The sequence below is a fragment of the Mustela erminea genome, chromosome 4, assembly GCF_009829155.1.
Source record: "Mustela erminea isolate mMusErm1 chromosome 4, mMusErm1.Pri, whole genome shotgun sequence".
NCBI classification, from domain to species: domain Eukaryota; kingdom Metazoa; phylum Chordata; class Mammalia; order Carnivora; family Mustelidae; genus Mustela; species Mustela erminea.
The window spans coordinates 147,120,035-147,132,445 of NC_045617.1; the positions used below are offsets into that span (position 1 = coordinate 147,120,035).

Consider the following 12,411-nt stretch of genomic DNA (forward strand, 5'->3'; position numbering starts at 1 on the left):
TGGTCTGAGATCTTGGGCTTGTAATTTAGCCTCTCAGTCTTGTCAAGAAGCGAGTAGAAAACATCTACCTGCAGGGCTACTAAGGAAATTACGGGGGATAATGTACAGTGTGGTATTTTAGCACAGTCACGTCTCACTGAAATACAATGTGAGCCACAAACGTGAGCCACATCTATCATTAATTTTTTTTTTCAGGTAGCCGTATTTTAAAAAGTAAAAGGAAAGCAGTGAAATGAATTTTAACAACACTTGCATTTAACTCAGTATCCCCAAAGTATCATTTCAACATGTGATCTATACAATTATGGAAATGGCTTACATTCTTCTTTTCTCACTAAATCTTTGAAATCCAGTGTGTATGTTACATTACAGCATATTTCAATGAACACTAACCCCATCTCAAGGACTCAGTAGTCACTGCTACTAGTGGCCACCGAACTGGGAGAGTGCAGGTGCAGATCTGAGTCACAGTAAGTAGCTGATCATCTAGGGGGCAAAGCAAAAAGGATCTAACCTGAGCTGGTAAAACGGGTGTTTCAGACTCTGGGAGCCTCATGATTTTTCCTAAAGTAGGCATCATCTCCTTTGGTATGTTGAATTGGGAGAAAAAAGTCAAACAATACTGAAATACATAAAGTAAAATCTTCCCCACGCTGTTCCAAAACTGAGCAATATTATTAACAACTATAGGTAACATTTGGGGAAGTGGGGATTATGATACTTCTAAGAAAATCACCAATTCCCCTATTGCTCCTTAGTTTTTAACTCCGTGACCTCATGATCCTACCTCGTTGGTTTGCTCACCATTTCCACACGGAAGAGATTGGTCTTTCCCAGCTTTAGTTAAGAAACAACATTATGAACTTTGTCTTAAACCTTACCTAGTGCGGGCTACCTGAATAGGACTTTTATATACTTAACCCATTTTGGATCTTTTCAAAGATCCCTTTGTACCCCGGGGCTGAATGAAGAAACTGGAGGTCGGAGGGACTATGTTGACAGGCTGGTGTCCCAGAGCCAAAGGACATTGTGCTTGTACTTGGCACGGGTCATCAGAATTCCCACCTTGGAAATCCGGTCTACCGGTAGTTTTCCGGTCATCGGGTTGTTTATGAATTTAGATTTTACGTGTTTCGCCCAAACAAAGCCAGGACCACGGGGCTGTGCTCTGCACTTCGTGAGGTCGCGGGGAGAGAAACCGGTGAGAGACCGCAGGTGGGCGCCCAGGGCAGACAGCTCGGGAGGCCAAGGAACGGGAAGACAGGCTCGCGTCACGGTCCGTGGACACCAAGGACCAGACTCCGGCGGCTCCACACGTCCTGTCCGCAGGGAGCGGAGCATTTTGCAGAGTCCAGAGAAAGCAAAGCTAGGGGTGTCGGCAGGGGACCTCGCTCCTTAAAACTGTGAGTGCTGTGTTCCCGGCGCCAGCCCAGTGCTGGGTGCTTGCCCGGCGCTCGGGGCGCGGCGGCGGGTCGGACCGAGGGCCAGGGCAGGCCCGCGGGGCTCCCCCCGAACCGCAGCGCGCTCGGGGCCCGGGACACAGTCGCGGGTCCGCCCAACCACCGCTCTGCCACAGGTACGTCGGGGGCTTTTTTACACAACAGTTTGTTCTCCCCGACTTGGCGCCTCCTGGGAGAGCTTGCCCCGCCCGCTGCCCTCGCAAAGGGCGAGAACAGGAGAGAGCACCGCACGGAGGAGAGAATTCCGACGAAAGGCCGGAGGGCAGCGACCTCCCCACAGGCAGTCACGCCCGGACGTCCCCGCCCAACTCCGCGCAGCACCCACCGCGCAGGCGCGGAAGGAGGCGGGGCCGGAGGGGCGGGGCGGGAGGCGATTGGCGGGATGCGTTGGGCGTCCCCCGGGTCACGTGGCCGTCGCGCCCCGCGAGCGCCGTCCGCAAGCTCTTCCAGCAGCCGCGGACCGTGAGCGAGGTTGTCCCGCCGCAACGACCTGCGTCGGCTGCGAGGATTGAGCGCTCCCGTCCGATAAGCGTGAGGGAGGTGGGTCCGCGGGGGCCGCTCTCGGGACGGCTGCCGGGCCGCGGCCGGGGTTGGGGTGGACGTTGCGGGGAGCGCGGGCGAGGCAGGGCCCCGCGGCCGAGGGGTTGCGCCATTGGCTGGGTCGGTTTTGGCGCGCTCTCCCGTCCGCGCTCCCGATTGGCTGGCGGGCGCGTCCCGGACTCGTGCGCGGCGGCGGGAGCCGGCGGACCCCCGGCCTGGGGAGGGAGCTCCGGCCCGCGGCCTCGGGGGGCTGGCTGTGCGCGGCTGTCCCGGTGAGGGGGAACCTCCACCCTCCGGGCCTCCAGCTGGCCGGGGTCCGAGGGGTCCGTAGCCTGGGCCCCGGGGGGAAGGTCGCTGGGTCCCGCGTCGCCCGTTGAAAACGACCCGGGGCTGGTGACCCTGGTGTCTCCCGTTCGTCTGCGTTCCCTGGGGACCCGGCCCTGTGCGGAGAGGGAAGGTGCAGGGCTGCCGACCGGAGTACGACGAACCTACGGAAGACCACCCTTGGTCGGGGCTGGCACCGGTTTGGGCCGCGACACTCAATGGAACCCGCTGTACATCGCAGTTCGGGGCGCAGCCGGGCGACGGGGGAAGTTTCACGAAGCAGCCCTGGCGCCTCGCGTGCTCTGCGCTCGGTGTTTTCTCATCTCGTCAGTTCCATTTTTCCAAATACTGTTCGTGACCCAAGTCAACGATTTGGGGATCCCGGGCTGCGACCTGCAGTTTGAGAAAACATTGCTCCGCTCAGTGGGTCCCCGCCAGCATTTGCTTACCATGAGACGGAAGGGGAAATAGGGTGCATCAGACAGTTGGTGTTTTTGGTTAACTAAAGCTCTCTCGGCTGTGCCTGTGCCAAGGTACCGTGTAGATGCGTGAACAGGAGGTGAGTCATGGTCCCGAGTTTGGAAGTCGCTGCACCCAGTACAGGTGTAATCTACAGCCCCGAGGGAGGTGGGTTTGGGCAGGCGCAGACCTGTCCGGGAGGTTCCGAGTTTGGGTTTGCAGCGAGTCCGGCCCTGTGGTCTGGTTAACCACATTGCATAATTCTTTTATCTTCTGCTCGCTCGGCCTTGCTTCCCGCCCTCAATTCACAGTGATGGTTAAACATTCCCTACCAATGTGAATACATAATCTCATTAGATCGGATATGAAATCACTACTATCGTATTGCTGGTTATCAGAGCCAATTTTATTATAGCTTAAAACTGCCTTTGAAATGGCAGCGTTAGGGGCGCCTGGGTGGCTCAGTGGGTTAAAGCCTCTGCCTTCGGCCTAGTTCCTGGTCCCAGGGTCCTGGGATAAAGACCAAAGACCTGCCTTGGGCTCTCTGCTCAACAGGGAGCCTGCTTCCCCCCTCTTTTTGTCTCTGCCTGACTTTCTGCCCGCCTGTGATAACTGTCAAATAAATAAATAAAATCTTAAAAAATATATACAACAAAGTTAGGATGCTATTCTTAAAAAAAAAATTTATTCATTTGCGAGAGTGCGCAAACAGGGGAAGCAGCAGGTGGGGGGGGGTAGACTCCCTGCTGGATCCCTGGTAGACTCCTGGGGCTGGATCCTAGAACCCTGAGATCATACCCTAAGCCAAAGGCAAACGCTGAACCGACAGTCCCATAGGCGCCCCTAGAATGTTATTCTTTAGGACAGACTTGAATATACCCACGTACCTGGTGACCATTCCTCAGGTTTTTTTTGAACCCTCTGTTTAACCCAGGACCCCACCGTGTTTTGTAAGTAACAATGTTTAGAATACCGAATTTTCCTGTTGCGACAAGGTGTTTCCAACCAGAATTACCGTGTTTGTGTGTGTGGGGGGGGTGTTGAGTATGGATAGTAAGAGTTACTGACTTTAGTCAACTGAAGTCATTGGTAGGACTGAGTGTGGGTACAGTGAGAGAAGATGGTAGTTCTACTGTACAGTAGTAATGATTTCTGTGGTTGTAAATACTTTCAACATCAGAAGAATCTAAACTCCACCTTCAGGTGCAAACCGCTTTCTGTTTATGATAGAAATTACTAGTTTTTTTGTATTTTACCAGGTGCATAATGAATCCGAGTATGAAGCAGAAACAAGAGGGAAGCAGAGAGAATGTAAAGGTATGTGACAGAATAACCATCATTTCTTAGAGAGAGCATGTGGTTTAGAAGCATTTTGATGTAATTTAACTAAATTTAATCTGGTCATCGTTTCTATAAACTTTGAAGTGCCGAACTTTTGGGCCGGAGGACAGGTAACAGTAGAAAACTTTAAAAAAATTAATTGTGGTTGAACAGTGAGTTTTGTGATCCCATTACATGCGCTCTCTTTCCATTTGTTTAGGTCTTTAATTTCTTTCAACAATGTTTTGGTAGTTTTCAGAGTATTGAGTTTTATACTTTTGTTTAATTTTTTCTTAAGTATTTTATTTTTCATGCTACTGTAGATTTGTTTCATAAATTAAATTTTCTGTGTGTTCATTGCTAGTATATGGAAAACAGTTGATTTTTGCATTTTGAGTTTGATCTTAAATCCTATAACTTGCTGAACTTATTAGATCTGGTAGTTTTTTTTAGAGATTCCTTAGGATTCTCTGTAAATAAGATTGTGGTTGCTTTCTTTCCACTCCTTCATTTCATAAAATGACTCTATTAAAATCCTCTGTGTCTTGAGAATTGGTGTCTTTGTCCACAGAGACACATTCTACGTCATAATGCACGTGTGACCAGAGAACATCATACTTACTCCCATCGAACCCGCTTGTTTGCTGTGCTTCTTGAATCCCATTATGATGCCATCACTGGAAATCTTTATTTGTATAATAATAAGAACAGAGTTTAATTTTGAATTTGTAACTTTGATTTTGCTCTTCAAGTTCTAAGTGAGTTTACAACTTAATGAGGTTCTGCCACACAATTTAGAGGGTGAGGGAATGAGAGAGACCACATCTTCAGGAAAATCTGCACATTTTGCAGATTTAAATAAAGTAAATAAAAGTGATAAGTGATAGCAGATGCTTTCTGATAGTGGCTTACCTTGCCTTTGTGTCCTTACATTGTTTTTCTTAAATAACACTCTGCATTGGTAATTTGAGTCCGTCCCTTTCCATTTAGGATGCTAATATCTTCCCACTGATCTTTCTGTGTGTGCTTAGATATTTTGTTAGGAAAATTTTCAAATATTCAAAAATAGTAAATAGCATAATAATCTCAACTTCCCAATTTTCAACAGTTAAAAGTATATGGCTAATCTTGTTTCATCTTCATTGTCATTCACTCCTCCTTAAGTTGCCTAGTTAATTTGAGACAGATCCCAGACAGTTTATATCATTTCAGCAGATCCTTATATCTAAAGAAAAATCTAATGTTTATTTAGCTAGAGTACAGCTATCTTGGATATAAAAGGACTGGGTTCTGTGTGGTTCTTGATTTAACCTCCAAAACTGTGATGTTGGGTGAATTATTGAGCATCCTAGCTTCAGCTTATGTCTCTGTAAAAGGAGGAAATGGGACTAAAACCAGATCTGTAAGAGTGAATTATAGGAGTTTATGGATTTCTTACCAATTATGCAAAATTCTGTGTGAGTACTGCTCTTGTGTTGTTTTTTTGATTTTTGTTTTTTCTTTTTTCTTTTGGGGAGAGAGAGAGAGAGGTTTTCCTGGAATCCTCTGTGGTTTTTTAAAAAGATTAAGACGCATTCGTATCTAAGAACCTGAACGTCTTGGGGCACCTGGGTGGCTCAGTGGGTTAAAGCCTCTGCCTTCGGCTCAGGTCATGATCTCAGGGTCCTGGGATCGAGCCCCACATCGGGCTCTCTGCTCAGTAGGGAGCCTGCTTCCTCCTCTCTCTCTGCCTGGCTCTTTGCCTACTTGTGATCTCTGTCTGTCAAATAAATAACTAAAATCTTTTTTAAAAAAAGAACCTGAACATCTTGGCTCTAAGGAGTCTGTTTTTCCAGTGCATGATCTATATAAAGAAAATGAGAATAGCCATATTCTGTCGTGGGGGCTGGGTGCTTCAAGCTTACATGCATAAAAGTTAATCTTGAAAATGGTCATTTCTGTGTGTGTGGCAGTGATTTATCTGGCTTCTGTGGCCATTATTTAGCAGCAAGCATTTAAATGAATTAACACCTCCTATTCTTGAGGGTCCAGAGTTCGGTTTTTCTTCTGTTTGTCTGGAGGCTGTTAACTGATCTATAATCTAAATTACATCTTTAATGTTGTTGTAATGTTTGTTCTCGGAGTAGTTGGCATCAATTCTTCAGGTCAGTAGTGAGATCATAACCGGCAGCAGAAACTGTCCCGTGGGAAAGGTGAGCTCTAGTGCTGGGAAGTGCAGCTGGAAGCCGTAACTTTCTCACGCTGCTTCGGTGTCATGTTCTTGCTGCCCTTGTTTGAGTGTTCACCATTGTTTGCCGTCCCGTGGCGGCAGGATAACTAATGATTTTTTGCAAAAAGAGAGAGCGCTTTCAGATCACGAAAGGAAGGCTGTGGTTTTTCCAGAACAGCAGTGTGGGCAAATTCACAGTATTCTGGTGTGCCCCTGGCCCTGACTTTGTGGCTGTCTGGGTAGGAATGGGCTTGAAACGAAACATCTTCTGCAGTCAGGTGAAGATGCGGGGGTGTGGTCCTCTTGGATGTGCATTTGCTTCAGTGTAAGGTGTGTTCTTGAAAATTGTACTCCTTTGGTGACTACATATATGTGTGTTAGGGGATAGTCACTATTTAAAGGAAGTCTGAGGTGCATCTTTTTGAGTAGGGAAAGAAATATTTTGTGTAAATAACCTTTTCCCCCAGTTTACCCCTTTTTTGTGGCTTTCTACCGTATAGATGTTATGATGTCTAGTAAGTTTCTGTTTCTTTGTGGCAGACCTTTTTAAGAGGGAATGCGGATATTCCTGTTGGACTTCGGTTTCATCACATATGGTCTGAAGTATTAGAGCTTAGAAATTTTGTTATATTTTTTAACTAGCTATGGTTAGTTGACAAGATGACTATAATACAGCATGGATTGATTGAAATGTAAGGAGAAAAGCTACTTGTGTCAGGCTTAGGTAATGTGACCCATTAGGATTTCTTTAACCTTTATTATATTAGGGAACTAATAAGTTCACTAGTTGAAAAAACCAATATATTGCTCATATATAATATTACATGGCGGACCAAACACTAGTATTCTTAGTGTTTCCTGTCTCCTAAATTATAGTAGGAATGAGAATAATAACCCATTTGGCAACTCAGTAACCAGATAATAAATTCTATTTACTTGTAGAATAGTCCTGTGCCCAGAAGAACGCTGAAGATGATTCAGCCTTCTGCAGCTGGGTCCCTTGTTGGAAGAGAAAATGAGGTATGTGTTACTGGGCTAGAGTGGGGTGCAGATGAGACTGACTTTACATTAAAGACTCTTCCAAGATTTCCTTGATCGGAGACGCCTGAATCATTGAAACTTGGAAATAGTTCAAGAATAACCATTGTGTGTTCCTCACAGAAACGGTTTTTGATTTGGTGGTTCAGTTTAGGAAGTTGAGACTCGGTAGGAAGACCTGCAGTAGCACTGAGATGAGGTGCGGGGTTGTGGATGAGCCTGCGGGAGCAATGTTTGATGTTTGGGGAATAAAATGGTAGATTCCTTCATTTACCCCGTCTGTAAAGGAGAAAATCACAGTCGAGGGTGTCTGGACTTCCGCAGGTTTGAAAATTCTGCCTTTCTGTGGTACTCAGTTATTTAAACAATAAAAATAATTTCAGATAAGCTTTAGACCTAAGATAGTTGCTACAAACAAAATTCCTAAAAAATAACTACAATTTTGGTAGAATTTTCAATTTGTGTGATTTTTTTTAAAAGATCCAAAAATGCCAGAGTCATGTGACTGTTCTATTTTTAATACATACATGACAAAACCACCCAGCTGTCTCGTTCATTAGATCAAAATAAATGAGATTGATGTATGTATTTTCATTATAGTTGGTTAAAGGCTTGTCCAAAAGGAAACACTGGAACGACCAGTTAACATCCAAGGCTACCAGCTCTGGAGTTGTTACTGTCCCAGAACACAGTGAAAATATAAATTTTAGTGAAGTTACTCAAGAAGCATATGATCTTATGATTGCAGGTATGAAAAAATATGCCACTTTTATCTTAAATTTCTTAGTTATAATCACTTAATAAATTGTTAACGTTAATTTAGTATTTAAACATTAAATAAAATGATCATTTATTATACTGTTCTGAACTCTGCCCACAGCCTCTTAATCTGGAGACACTATTAAATACTTTACTCAAATGTTTGATAATTTAAAATTTCTTACAGTTTTAAGTATACTGTGAATCTGGACAGGCTTTACCTATCTGTAAGATCCAAAGATGGATGAAATATGGAAGAAAAGGGTCGTGATTAATACGACAGCCCTGGTGTTACATCGCCTTTAAGTGTCACTAGACTTGGAAATCGTCTTTTCCGAAGAGAAGTATCTAGAGAGGGATTTGGAGAGAGGGATTTGCGCGGAGCGGAAGCTGCAGGGAGGCAGCGGGACGTGGCTGAGCTGGGCGCGCGGCCGCGCTCACGAGGTCGAATCGGGAAGGCAGGGGGAGTCAGCAGAGGAAGCTGCGACGTTCTGTGAGCATTGTGGGAGTATTTTTTAGTAGAAAAATTACTGGGTTTTTACAGCAGCATATAATAGTAATTATTTTCAAGGTTTACCTAAAAACGTTAATTTATTTTAGAAAATCCATCCTCTCAGTATTGGAAAGAAGTGGCAGAAAAACGGCGGAAGGCTCTCTACGAAGCGCTGAAGGAGAATGAGAAAGTGAGTGCCGAGCGCGTGTGCGGCGGTTTGTGACGCTCCGCGGTTCCTGTCCTGCTCGGCGTGTTTGGGTGGCGGGGTGTGGGCCAGCGTGGCTGTGGGTCCGGCTCGGGCTGACCGGAACGGGGCTCCGTTGTCCGGAACTTGGCGTCAGCGTGCCTCTCGGGGCCTTGGAGGCGCATTCATCGGGTGTGTAGCTTAGCAGACGTGGGGGACACTGAACTCGTTCCTGTCGTGCAGCTTCATAAAGAAATTGAACGGAAGGACAGTGAAATCGCCCGCCTGAGGAGGGAGAACGAGGAGCTGGCCGAGGTAGCCCAGCACGTGCAGTACATGGCGGAGGTGATGGAGGTGGGCACTTCGCGCTCCCCGACTCCCGGGCCTCTGTTTTCATCACTTGGGGCAGTCCGCGTAGTCAGGGTGTGGGCTCCGCCGTCAGACTTCCTGCGCCTGAGGCTTAGCTCCCTGTCCAGCACCGTGACCTCTGCTGAGTCAGGCAGAGTCTCTGCCGTCCGGGCTTCGTCTTCCTCCTCACCTGTGAGAGGGGCGGAGGGCTGCACGCCTCGTGGGCTGGTGGGGAGACTAAGGAGTTACACCAAGGAAAGTGGAGAGAAGTCCCTGCGCATAAGAAGGGCCCCGTGACTGTTGGTAGCATTATAATCGTGTCGCAAAAGGACAGCACTTTTCTTGCACAAATATGAAAAGGGATTTACTTATATATGGAAAATTTTTCTCTTTCACAGTTGACAAGTTTTTAGACAGGTTTTTATTTAACGTGAATGCCAGTGTGACATTACTGTCACTTATAAAGCGGTTAATTGGTGTACTACGTAAGGTTGGTGGTCCTACCTTTTTTTTTTTTTTTTAAGATTTTATTTATTTGACAGACAGACCACAAGTAGGCAGAGCAGCAGACGTGGGCGGGGTGGGTGGGAGCAGGCCCCCTGCTGAGCAGAGAGCCCAATACAGGACTCAATCCCAGGACCCTGGGATCACGACCTGAGCCGAAGGCAGAGGCTTGACCCACTGAGCCACCCGGGCGCCCCCCCACACCTGACTTTTTAATTTGGAAGAAGCTAATGTGTTTATAAGAATAAGCCTGCCGGGGTGGGGGTTTCAGTGGGTTGAGTGTGGCTCAGTGGGTTGGCTCAGTGGGTTGAGTGTCCCAACTCTTGGTTTCAGCTCAGGTCATGATATGAGGGTCTTGAGAGCAAGCCCTGCGTTGGGCTCCACACTTAGCACGGAATCGGCCGGGGTTTTTCTCCCTCCTCCTCCCTCTGCCCCTCCTCCTGCACACTCCATCCCGTCCTCTCTCTCCCTCTCTCGTAAATAAATCTTTAAAGAAAAACAAAGAATTAGACTGATGACTATTACTTTACAGTCTTGGACTAAACTTAGTAGGTCTTAAACTTACTCATGTTTGCAAAAAGTCATCTTGCTGATAGGAAGAAAGTTTTCAAATAAAAGCTTTTCTAGTACTGAATTGCTTACGTTTTAAGCCACGACAGAATTCTGTTTAAGGTTTTCATTTGGAAGTGCCGTGACAGCTCTCCTAACCGCCATGTGAATGTTGGTCCCCGCAGACTGGAAGTCAGAGAGCCTGGGCCTTCGCTCTGGGTAGCTTGCGAGGCCCTGGTCTGCAAGGCACGTTGTGCTTTAAAACGAGCACACCCTTAGTGCTGTGACTTTGCTGAAATGGGGTCTAGCGTGGGGGGTACTTGAACAGAACGCTTGACTGACTGTCAGTGAATTTAACGGAGAGCTCTTATGAGAAGCACCTCGTCAGGACAGTGAGGGCCAGTGCTGCCAGCACACTGCTAGCGGACTCGGCCTTTACGGTGTTTACAGTAAATTGTTGGTTTATTCTTTCAAAAGCGACTGCAGGAGGAGCCTCTGGGTAACATCGAATCACCAAATAGTCAGGAGTGTGACTCAGAAGAGGAAACGGGTGAGGACTCGGCTGTGGAAGACCCAGACGTTGTTCCGTGCGCCGAAGAGGCGGTGTCTTCCTCTACAGATGCCAGGCCCGGTGTGTGAAAGTCACGTGTGCCTGACTCCTGAGAGATGCGCTGCTGGAGTTTACCTCCACTAGCGTTCTTGGTAGCAGAGCGACGCCTATACTGCAGAGGGGGAGTCAGACCTCCTTGTTGGAATCCTGGGACCCCCGTTGTATTAAAATACAAATACTATGTATTTTTAATCTATGATGTTTTATGTAAATAGCATTTTCTCAGTGGTCAGACATGACTTGTGTGTATGATAAATAAACTTCAGTCCCTTGCTGAGCATTGTGCGTATCTTGGAGGAATGAAGTACAACCAGGCTATAAAAAGTGCGTCAAAGTGCATCTTTTTCTTTCTTTTCTCTGTTATCTTGGAAGAAACAAGAAGAAAATTAATTTATCTTTTTTTTTTTTTTTTTTTTTTTAAGTAGGCTCCACACTCAATATGGGGCTCAAACTCACGACACCAAGATCAAGAGTCGCTTGCTTTACCGACTGAGCCAGCCAAGTGCCCCCGAATTTACCTCTCAAGACTGAGATGGTCAAGTTTTTACTCCCACGTCTGGTTGTACGTCAGGCTCATTGTAGGGACCGTTGAGTTCCAGATGCTCTTAACGCGCACTTCTAATCATGGAGTGGGAGAATCTAGGATCAGAAGCTCCCCGCGTGGATCCAAGTAGCCAGGAATAGGACCAGTTGGCTGGAATAATCAGACTCTTCTCGGAAGTTGACAGTAGTGGGGGGTGGGGACTGTTGTCCAGAGAAGTGGGGGCAGGCGAACATCCACTTGGATGCAGGGATGTGCTGTGGATGTGGACGGGAGGTGAAGCTTTTACTTCACGTGTTTCACATACGGTAGGGCATAGAGCATGTATACTGAGGAAGAAGCAAGAGGATGCCTTAATTAGGGATTTCCCATGTGTACTGTTTCAAATAAAGAAAAGGACAAAGGAAATTGTTTACTAAGTACGTGGCATTGGGATGGAATATGTCCTGTGAGAAGCACTCAAGTGTGTTTTGCATAGATTGGCAGTAAAGAGCTTTGTCAAGCTTTAAAGGATTCCTTTAGGTAAGATACTTATCCTGATAGAACTTGGATGTTCTTACCTCATATTTAGTCTACCTCAATGTTATTTGAGGGTTAAAACATAACTACGGTGCCTGAACTAAATGCTTTAAAAATGAAAGCGATTATTCGTATACAGCAACATTGTCCAAAAAACAGGTGTTAGAAATACCTTTGCTCCCTAGCGTGATGGCCAGTGAGCCACACGTGGCATTTCGAGTGCTCACTCGAAATGTGGCTAGTGTGAATGAGGAACTGAACTTCCATGTACATTGAAGAAGAGGCTCATGGTGTTAGTGCAGCTCTATGTTTTAGGTACGGGCCACTAGCCCAAGATCCAGTTAAGACGGTGTATTTAATGTTAGGTGTTTTCTACTACAGTAAAAAATAATCCAAAGAATATTACAGGTTAAGGATAGAAGGCAGTCAGCTGAGAGGCTATTAGAATGATGACAGCTTAGCAGAAGAGGGTTACTTGGCAAATAGTATTTCTAGAAAATGCCAAAGTTGGATTGCCAGGATTTGGTGGGGAGCAAAGAGGGAAAGGGAAGTGA

General features: G+C 46.4%; 1 protein-coding gene across 4 annotated transcripts; it reads left to right on the plus strand.

Annotated features, from left to right (window-relative positions):
• The first annotated feature begins 1,847 nt into the window (after nucleotides 1–1,847).
• Nucleotides 1,848–11,121, plus strand: GMNN (geminin DNA replication inhibitor). 4 transcript variants are annotated; one of them, XM_032341255.1, is made up of 7 exons: nucleotides 1,848–2,000; nucleotides 4,043–4,100; nucleotides 7,255–7,332; nucleotides 7,951–8,098; nucleotides 8,710–8,792; nucleotides 9,030–9,140; nucleotides 10,665–11,121. In XM_032341255.1, exons 2-7 carry the CDS (start codon nucleotides 4,050–4,052, stop codon nucleotides 10,824–10,826), a joined length of 633 nt encoding a protein of 210 aa, XP_032197146.1. In that variant the 5' UTR covers nucleotides 1,848–2,000; nucleotides 4,043–4,049; the 3' UTR covers nucleotides 10,827–11,121. The 4 variants fall into 4 exon arrangements, with proteins under 4 accessions (XP_032197146.1, XP_032197149.1, XP_032197147.1 ...); XM_032341258.1 differs by lacking the exon at nucleotides 1,848–2,000 and adding an exon at nucleotides 2,081–2,272; XM_032341256.1 differs by lacking the exon at nucleotides 1,848–2,000 and adding an exon at nucleotides 2,279–2,883.
• Nucleotides 11,122–12,411: the final 1,290 nt, after the last annotated feature.

Excerpts from the sequence above, each read along its gene's own strand:
- GMNN (XM_032341255.1), top strand. The coding sequence starts at position 4,050 with ATGAATCCGAGTATGAAGCAGAAACAAGAGGGAAGCAGAGAGAATGTA. Across the intron at positions 8,099-8,709 it reads ATATGATCTTATGATTGCAG|AAAATCCATCCTCTCAGTAT; the intron begins GTATGAAAAAAT and ends AATTTATTTTAG. Across the intron at positions 8,793-9,029 it reads CGCTGAAGGAGAATGAGAAA|CTTCATAAAGAAATTGAACG; the intron begins GTGAGTGCCGAG and ends CCTGTCGTGCAG.